General features: G+C 40.6%; 1 protein-coding gene across 1 annotated transcript in view; it reads right to left on the bottom strand.

Moving 5' to 3' along the window:
- Positions 1–458: 458 nt before the first annotated feature.
- The window catches only part of LOC140238271 (protein Wnt-16-like), a 36,988-nt gene continuing 26,632 nt past the window's right edge, over positions 459–10,814 (bottom strand). The window contains exons 4-5 of the mRNA XM_072318210.1: positions 9,635–10,005; positions 459–932 (exon numbers count right to left, since the gene is read on the bottom strand). Coding sequence (XP_072174311.1) covers positions 459–932; positions 9,635–10,005 — 845 coding nt within the window. The remainder of the gene's footprint in view (positions 933–9,634; positions 10,006–10,814) is intronic.

Here is a 10,814-nt window from a genome sequence, read left to right as displayed (position 1 = left end):
ATGAATACTCTTCTGCAGTGTTCTTGTTTCACGGACAAGAAAGATTCATCTTTCAAGAATAATTGTGTGTGACGGTTGGTGATGTCATATCAATGATTAAAGGAGAACGCAAAACCAAAATAACTTTAGGACAAAAACTCAAAGCTGGAAGTGTGTGTTTTTAACACAATATACATAAGTAAATGTCTAGGACAATATAGATTCGACTATGGAATATGCCTATTAGTGTTTATTCCACCATCATGCCCAGTACTTGCAGATTTGCCCCTGGAGTGCAAACGCTTTACTTGTGTGGCTCTCCTTTTACTCACGAGTCAACGCGACGAGTTTACACAAAATGTTCCATGGCTTCCCATGCAGCGTATAACAGCAGTCACTGAGTGTTGGATAGCAGGTTAATTGCCAGTGTAAAAAGGTGTAACAGATTTTGTGATGGGCGCGCGCGTAGTTTGCGCGTCTCATTTACACGTGTAGATGTCCTGCACCGTCTCGCACACCCTACACTTGACTTTGCAACACCAGACGAACTTGCAGTCGCAGCGCTCCACTCGCCGGATCTCCTGCGTGTTGTAGCCTCGGCCGCAGCAGAGCAGGTCGCAGCTGTCAGACCCCATCGAGGTGCGGTTGCACTCTCGGGCCGTCGTCCCGACGATGCCCCGCTCCTGGTCGTAGCGGCAGTAGTTGGGCGAGCGCTGCATGTACACCAGGTCGTCGTCGGCGATGGGGAATCGTCGATTGCGCTTGGCCTTATGTCGGAGTTGGGAGCGCTTCTTCTTCTTCCGGATGATGACCTCGACGCTATAGCGGTATTTTTCTTTAATGATGTCGCCGACTTCACTGAAAGTGGGCATCGTCTGCCAACAAGTCTTGATCGAGCACGAGGCCGACACGCCGTGACACCGACACTGCGTTCTCATGTTGATCTTCATTATCTGTGCAAATAGAGTGAGTAAACGAACAAACAAACATGACGTGAATATGATTGCCATGTTATCATAACTACAGACAAAGACAACATGAAACGCACACAAAATGCAAGTGTTATTTATGGCTGTCACTTGTATATGACATAAATATCCCAATACTCTGATCGGACAGTATCTTTAAGTGGACTTGCAATATAGTACAATACTCTTTGCCAAACCTCCAAAATTCTATCATAATTTTCCTATAGCTTTACCGAAAAGGTCACTCAAGGTTTAAACAAAGCTTTGAGTGAATTTCATTGTTCATAGATTGACGTCACGGTCATGCCAATTCTATCGACAACCAGTTCTCGATTTCCAGGCACCCAACAAACATTAGTCGGCAACTCGGGTACTTCTGACTGTTGCAATTTACGCTAGAGAGCGCCACCTATCTTGCTGATGGTATTAATCAAACGTCTGAGGGCGTCCTGACGTTATCACCGTCAGTGCCGTATATTAAGAGAGTCTGGCCAACTCATAAATTGGACGCCATGTCGTTACCCAGCGTACAGTGCGCTTATCATGGCGCTTATGGTTTTAGCGTGTGCGCTTGGAGGGTTAAGTGTGTACGCGCAGGCGTCCCAAAGGCACGGTGTTGCTGGACTTTTCTTTCTTTTAGAGAGAGAGAGAGAGAGAGAGGGGGGGGGGGGGGGGAGAAAGGGGGTAGGTTGAGGGAGGGACATTCTTTCATTCCATCCATGTTGAACAAAGCCAACAATCAATCATTTTTACACATTCAAATAGACACAGCCGTATAAATAATAGGGAAGGTGTCTAAAGGACATTCCTGAATATATGATGAATTATTGCTGTGAAAATAAAAGAAGAATTCACAGTAAGTCGTATCGTAAACTTTCACTAGACTGTATGCTATGTATATTGTATTTAGCAAGTTGTCCAGGGAACAAGAATATTGTATAACAACATGATATATAAATTTACAATTCTAGCTGTGCACAGGATAGACGAATTCCACAGTATTACTGTTTCGCACGTAAATACATTGTAATCATCAATTACCATCCTATTTAGTCCCATATAATATGTATGAAACTGACATGAAGGCCGATTAATATGTAATTCAAAAGGAATACACCTATGTACAATGTACAACATGAAAAAGTGACGTCACCGATATTAAGGTATGTAAAATGATTTAAATTGTTTAAAAATAATATTTAAAAAAGACATGTTGAACGAAAGCACAAGTTCTTTACCTGGATAACATAATATGAGTGACATCTGTACCAAATAATAATAATAATAAAAAAAACACAAATAAAGATGTCCTAATGGCGACCGGTATTCCTCCGCCATATTACGTTGTTCTCTTAGCAGGTGTAGAGTGCGTCTTGACAATGTTACACGACAGTTTCACATAATTGGCAGAAAAAATGGCAAATTTGTCACTAAATTTAATGCGTCGAATGTTTACTTTCCTTGAACTATAGGTATGAATGGATGTCTTTTATTGTTTAAGAGAGCAAGTATTAAGGAATTTGAGCATTTTTACTTTTGCTTACTTCTTCTCACTACTTTTTACTTACTACTATTTTCATGGCAATACTTTCAACGGTTATTTTAAAAATGTATAGAAAATTCTGTCATTTCAGTATTTTCACCTACCTTTGACCATCATGGCCAAAAATCTTTCCCTATCACGCGTCATTGTGTAGTAATGATGGTATGCAAATACGTGTACCATTTGGTTTTAAGTTTGTGAATTGGGTAATTTCCAAGGTACAATATTTAGGAACTGCATGGGTAATAGTATTTCAACAATAGAGAGTAGAATCTTAACATTACATTTTACCTGACATTGATCCTTGACCCATACCCCCCCCCCCCCATACCCCCGCCCCCCCCCCCTCCCCCCCCCAAAAAAAATAATAAATAAAATAAAATAAAATAAAATCACGAGAAAATCACGGTCAGGCAGTAAGTTTCGTTTGGAAATACCTGTACTTATACTTCCAGATTTTGCATATAGATATGGGGCAAATAGTGATATTTTAAGAATTTAACCATTATATACATGATTTTGACCTTTCACTTTGAGCGTGTTTACACAAAAGTTTAGGCCCTATAAGCTAAAAACAAAACTTCGTCCACTCACACAAGCATACATGTCAAATTTCATTACCTCAAACGGTGTCCACAATATTGATTGCGATATGAAGGACAGACGGAAGGAAGGACGGACGACCAAAACAAATGCCTCAGGCGACACTTTCGTATGTTATGGCGGAGACATACAAATGTGAATCAAAACTTGGATAGTCTCAAAGACACTGCGAGGAATCCAAAGAAAACAAATCAGATATATATTATTTTTCCCGTCGCACTCTGATTTCCCACTTTTTCCTTCTTCTTATTCTTCTTCTTCTGGTTAAGTCTGCCTCCTTCAATAGCCTGAAGATTCTTGCAGACTGGTGCTATTTACATTATAATACAATTTATTTACAGATATTTACAAGCACAGAGAAAATTTGACGAAAACAACTAGCCACTGTGATCAACCGTTAGACGGTTTCGAAATGATCCCACAGATGGCGCAGAAACAATGTCTGACGACAGGGAATTCCAGTTCCTTACAGAAAACATTACAATGTTTTCAATGTTTACAATGTTTTCATTGTTTTCAAAATTATCAATGTTCCTTACAGAATTCCAGTTCCTTTGTTTTGGATCTGTCGGAAAGCGGTGCATCATTACACTAAGAGCCAGGTCGGTTCGCGCAACGCCATGCTGCGCAGGAAGGCATGACGAATCTTCAGTTTATGGCAATAAGATATCAAAATATCTTTCGTGTTGTACATTTTACTTCAATTAAGTTGACAACCTTACGGCAATGACATATCCCCACTGCACCATGACTGATATTCAGGGGAAGTCCCTAAGGCAAGCAATATTAGCGCGTAGCTGCGCGTAATGAACAATGGGCACTGCGTATGAGCTCTGCTCGCGCCCGCGTGATTGACTTTGGTAACAACATGGCGCCTGTAGGTCACGGGACCAGCTTTTGACCAATCACAGGCTTCAAAACACCTCAGCCGAAAACCGAGTTGGCCAGACTCTCTTAATATACGGCACTGATCACCGTTGTGACCAGACGCCAAGTGCGCGTGTTGTCGGTACAACGCGGGGGGGGGGGGGGGGGGGGGGAGGGGGTGGGAGTGACTGTCATTTTCCGAGAGGTGAGAGAGGCTCAACCTACAATACAGAGAAATTTAAAAGACAGTTCCTTTATCAGTGTCAACTAATAGAATGACGTAAATATCTAATGCACTATAAATTTTATACCTAAACATTTCAGTCAAAGTCAATGAAACTTTAATGTTAATTCCACATGTAACAATATTCGCAATTTCATTTTGTTGATAGTGAAATAATTCTAACGATAAAGAACAAAAAAAAAATAGTAGTGAAAAAATTACCAAAGAAAATGGGATTCCATCAGGATATGTTAGAAATTAAGACATTTGAGTCACTGTCTCAAACAATGAAACATCTCATCGCCAAGACACAAGTTAAACAATACAGATCGAGTGTGTACCGACAGTCTTTGTTTTATTCGATTACCTTCACAGATTGGAATTATATGTGTCACGCAACTTTTTAGACATGTCTTTACGCGACACGTACTCCTTAATGCAGTTATCTATCTAAAATAATGATGAATTTAACTTAATTAATTAAAAATACCAGTGACTCATTACAAGCTGTGCCATCATGGAGGAGGGTCTCGTCACCAGATAACCAGCACTGTAACGATGCGTTCGTGGGAGGTCGGAACATAAAATGCATCTCTTTCGAGTTCTCCATCTTCGTCATCGTTTGGCAAGGAGGTGTTGAGAATTTACTCTAACTAAGTTGTCGTTCGTTCCTACTCTCTTCTTTTACATCACACTTGAGCATCCAATTTACGAGGAACGTTAGCTCTCTACATCTTGTTGTATAAGAGGATTTGCACACGCTATTAAACTTCGCCGCTGTTTACCCTTCCCGACACAAGGCGTTTAATGACTCGCTACGTCAGCGGGTCCCACGCCTTTGAATTGGCGTTGGGCCGAAACGGGGACACCTCACTGTTTGCTTGCATGGCATTGTTTTGCTCCGGTGTTTTGCTTTGCTTTGTTTTTCTTTCACGCGACCGTTCGACCAACAAAGGACAAACAATGAAAATTCTATGATTAATTGAACGGACGCTGTCCAAAGCCGAGATTAATCAAGTCAAGAGATGGGCAGCGGTATTCTCTTTTCAATGAAATAACCCTCATTATAGGTTAGCACGTAAGAGGATCATGACTGAAGAATTGTCGAGATTTACAAATAATCTTGACACTCCTGCCCTTCATCGACAAGAATGCCACTACATGATGTAGCTACTGATACACATGTAGGTCAGTCTCATCGCTTCCGACAAACTGCTAGTTTGAAAATCCTGTGATCAAATAGTTATCACGGAGATCGATATGTAGACAGATAGAGATACAGATTGTAACGATGACTGGATTAAAACAAACACACAAAAAAAACAAACAAAAAAAAAAGCACAAAAACAAAACAAAGCAAAACTTCCCAGAACCCAGTCATCGTCATGACTATTTTCCAATCGTGTAATCTCGCGGGAATATTCCAGACCTGTATCTTTCACAGGCATTGTATCAATTGAGTTTGACAGTCAATTATTGTAAATGGGGGTAGGCACTCGGTTAACCACAAAGTTACGATTGATATCAGTCATACAATCAGTTTCAGTTTGTACTATATATTGGACCATCAACCCTCTTGCAGATGACAATTCATTTGTTCCGTTAGTCTTCTTCAACATTAACTTTAATCATTCGGGTCTCTAATGCAAATTAGAGATTATAACGGCATTATTTAGTAGCCCATGCATTATATGTACAACTCACCAAAACGCTGAAAGAAACACCCGTTTCCCGTAATAACCATCAATAATTCGTCCTCTTTTTTCCCATTTTTTTTTTTTGTCTCTGCTTTTTTTTTTTGTCTTTTTTTGGGGGGGGGGGGAAGGGGTCGTTTCTCTTACTGTAAGAGGAAGCGGAATGCTAAAATAGGTTCTAAACGTGACACGGTTCCCTAACATGCGATAACCTTCTTATTCGGTGCAAAGCTGTAGCTAACGGCAAGGGTAACCAGAAAATGGCGCGATGGTAGCAAGAAAGATGCATGAGTAGAATATTTCATAAACGTGTCGTCTGCAAGCTGTTCTCTTCGGGCACGCTTGGCCTTCGTCGCACGTTTAACGGCCTCACCCGCTATCCTGTTTATGCGCAATTGGCGGCAAAAGCCTTTGATCCAAACAAACCCTAGTTCTTGCCGTGTTATTACATGCAGCGAAATGACATAGAAAAAAAAAATGAACATTAATGGATAGAACTGGGATACCGTAGACTAGTATGTCAATTGCGACTTTAAAATCGGCATGGGGCATCCGGTGCAAAAAAACTCGCCTGTAGGTCCCCGGCCGTGCAGCGCAAAAGATATCCTCGCGCAGATGCTAAACGAAACTGGATTAACAGTGGTTTTTTTTTTTTTGTGTGTGTGTTGTTTGCTTTGTATTGCATTGTTTGGTCTCTTCCATTTTTTTTTTTGTAGGGGGGGGGAGGGGGCTTGTTCAATATCTAAACACAGATTCAAACTTATTTGCCTACTCTTTCCCATAAGATAGGGACGCAATGTTGCTGTGTCGCGACTGTGGCATCGAATATCGGAAGAGGAATTGAATATACAATGACTAAAATATGCGATGAAATAGTTTTGGTACGGTTCCTACAAATTTCCGCGAAACAATTAATATCCCTACAACTATAACTGAAACAAATCATCACCGGAAGTGGGACAGTCAGAATGACGTCATGACCGCTCCCCTTCACCCAGCTGTTTATGAAATCTGAAAATGATACTATAATACAGAACTTCATCCGTGACGCGACTGCTCCACAATAAGTCAACCACAACAAACACATTGGAGATTCCAACGCCGTTGGTTGCCGCATCGGCAACATCTGAGCGAGCGTTTAGTCACGCCGTAAAACCGGCGGATGGTGCAACTGTCCAAACCGAAATCAAATTTTATCTTCACGCGAATCAGACGATATTTTTGAGAACTTGTTATAGAGGTATTCCCTTACCCCCTCTCCCCACCCCCTCTTTCTCTCCCACGATCTTTATCAATTCTTCTTTTTAAATATTCCGGAAGTCCACCTAAGCGTCCATCACTACACACCGCATGGTGTAGATTAAAATTTGTAATATTCCGGTCATTTCAAACACGTGAAAAACGGCCCGCCTATACTGCAGTAAATAACAGCACATGGGGTCATCCAAGTAAGTAAATATTCGTGTATGTCGTAAATGACACAGAAGATTTCTTATGAAAATGTCGAGGAAGCGAAGGAAAAACACGGCTATCTTGCATTCCCGCGTCACCATGCAGGTGTTCTTACATAATCACCTGAGTCTTAAAATGACGTTTTATTGGCCTGTGACGTGCAGCTTAGAGACGAGGGTGTAAGCATGATTGTCGTGGCTCGAATCCAACCATCGTCCACTTTTTGCCGACTTTGTTTCGAAATGATGTTCTGATGAGGAAGAACCCTTCAACATGCAAGAGTTTAACATAGTATGCTGTCGTCATAATATCTATGTTGTCGTTAAGATATCTGGGAACAAACATCAACATCGTGCAAGTAGACCGTTTCCGAAATAGTTTACTCTAACACCGCTATCAATGAGAGAAGAAAATAAAGTACGGTAAATCTTGTCGGTTACAGTTCCTTATTCCGAAGGTTCGTTAATCCGAAAAAAAGGTTCGTTACTCCAAAGGTTCGTTGATCGGACAACGAAATAAGGTTCAGAATTCCGAAGGTTTGTGAGTACGCACCTTGTCTTCATTTTTAGATGAACGAACCATCGGAATAACAGACCTCATTTTCATTTTGGAATTAACGAACCTTCGGTATAATACGATAAACCCTATTCCAATTCCAGATGCACTGAACGAATATCTAGGTAAATAATTATGGAATTTATGTGTTTCGGAATAGCGAGTCTTATTTCATTTTTGGATAAACGAACCTATGGAATAACAAACATCACCCAATTGTGTCACTCAGAAATTTTTGACTTGTTTTGCCGGCAATCAGTCCATGGTCTCACTCCTACACAGACAATGGGTGTTATGTAAGGTCATGCAGCTAAGATTGTTTACATTAATATAAACATTATTCGATAAACTTCAGTTCAATTTCATGTTCATTCAAGGCCTTTTAAGAAAAGCTCATAAGAATTTGCGCTCCCTCTCGCATCGTTTCGTCAAAACGAGGCAAGAACTGAATCAAAGGCATGATATAAGATTTCAATAAAACATTTATGAATTTTGGCTGCGGGCATTAGGCAAAATGAGTTTAAAAAACATCAAAAATCTATTCATTCGAGTTAGTAAATTTCCATGCCAAACTTCTGAAGCAGTTTTTCATAAAAACTAAACACATGCTATAATATGATGAAAGTTACTTTTACACTGCTACACATCATGTTTTGTTTCAACATGCTTTTTTTTTGCCTTCAAAGAAGCATTTGCGAAAGATACTGAAATAATCTGTTCATCATACCCAAGAAGATTCTAATTCGACTTAAGAGTCCTTAAGGTATTCCCCACTTAAACCATGTTCTCAATTAATAAACATCCAGTACTTACTAAAAATTGTAACACACACAAACGAACAGCACAGAGACATAACAGTAGTAGACACATACGCACGGACTAAACCGTCTTAAACTGGTATGACTAATCACTTTACGGCGTAAAACCGCTTGTGCACGGCAAACAGCGAGCACGTGCTCCGTTTGTTTCCGTCAATTACGCGCGATCCAGTACAAGCCGCAAATTGTCTTTGACAATGAGTTCGTGAGTGCATTATGAGGTCACGAAATTCGGCTAAAACGCCAATTTATTACGTTTACATCATCCTTTGTTGGCCCGCAACTGATCACACTTATCCCCCATCATCAAGAAATAGAGCCAGGAATAAAAGAAGGAAAGAGGACAGAAAGGGGAAGAAGAAGAAGAAGAAGAAGAAGAAGAAGAAGAAGAAGAAGAAGAGTTAGGAGAAACAGTTGAGGAAAAGAAAATATAAAAAGTAGAAGAGGGATGAGAATATGAAAAAGATAACAATAAAAGAAGAAAAAAAAAGAGAAGGTTAGTACACAAATCTTAGTGGATACGGTAAAGGAAAAAGAAAGAAAAGAGAACTTGAGAAAAGAAGGAAAAGAAGCGGCAGAAGAAGACGCAAGAGACGAAAGAAGTGCCACATCATAGAAGAAGGAAAAGAATTTAAGAGGAAAAAGAATATGAATTAGGAGAATATAATAATCGGAAGCTATATTTAGAGAAAAGACAATGTCAGCAATGTCAGACACATTGAAACTGTTACGCTGTATGCAAGAGCACTATAAACACAACAGCACAACCACTCCGGGGATGATACTAGATGCCACGCATGTTTTATCTCTGCTTTATCCTTGCCATCAGTACACTGCACATAAATATCTCTCATTCTTTCCAAAATCACTTGTCAGCGTTGAAAACATTCATGTGACTTTTAGTCCCTGTTAATATTAACCTTTGACCTTACCTGTCTACCCGCCTCGTTATTGTGGAGATTCATGACACGCTTTTCGGATTCTCTCGTCAGCTTCCGACTGTTTGTGGGCGCGGCCGGCGGCCCCGACGTCGACAAGGAAGACGACCTGGATGACGACGACGAAGAAGATGATCGGTCGGCGGCATCAACAAATTTCTTTGAGAGAGCGATTCCATAATCGACGTTGTCGCTACAGCCGCCCCACCTCCACTCCTCGGCATTGTCCAGGACGTCGTCACCCGGATGACCACGAGCGACAGTGCACCCGCACTCCGTCAGGTTGCCGAGGCTACAAGAGCGGGTGACGGAGTAGACGACGCCGGCGGAAGTGATGGCGTAGATGAACGCGGTCTCCTTGTTACCTGCGAAGTAAGAGAGTGGAGTTCAAGGTACAATTTTACACGATGTTCGAGTTGCTTTAACAACCGATAGAATAAAATCATACGAAACGTATATGGTAGAACTTGAAACGAAGTCGATCATAGAATAAGAAAGTTCTTGAATGTTAAAATAAAATCATGTAATGGGCCCTAATATAACAGTATTGTCTTCTTTATCCAGGGTAGCCTCTTCAGTGTTACCACTGCTCTACCAGAGGGCCCTGCCATTATTATTACCCTAGCATTATCGGGTACCCATTTATACACCTGGGTCGAGAGCCGGGGTCAAAAGGGACTTAGTGGGTTAAAAACATCTTGTCCAAGGACGTATAAAAGCGCTGAACGGGATTCGAACTGCGGTCCTCCGATTGGGAGTCAGGAGACTTATCCACCATGCCACAGCGCCCCACATTTTTCACCGAATACATGCAAACTGAACTAGGCGATGATGTCTTCAACTTACATTATTTTTTTAAAACCTGCGAAATAATCCGTTTCTAATATCGACATTGGTTACTTTTGTTGTTCTTAACATAAAGCAAAATTACACTTCATGTTATGTTGACTTTACCGAACAAAACAATCTACAATTTCTTTTAAATCAGGAACGATATGAGAAAGTTTTTCTTTTCTTCATAAGACGGTAATTTCGGTCACAACGGCACGTGTATATAACGTTCATGAGCTCCTGATTTCTCAACATTACAATTCCATAACTTGATATTTTTTTTTCTTCGTTTTAATGGATGTTTCTTTGTTTATAATATGTCTGATATTCATATTGAATCATC

This window comes from Diadema setosum, chromosome 2 (assembly GCF_964275005.1).
Source record: "Diadema setosum chromosome 2, eeDiaSeto1, whole genome shotgun sequence".
In the NCBI taxonomy this organism is placed as follows: Eukaryota; Metazoa; Echinodermata; class Echinoidea; order Diadematoida; family Diadematidae; genus Diadema; species Diadema setosum.
This window is presented reverse-complemented; position numbering and strand designations above follow the sequence as displayed.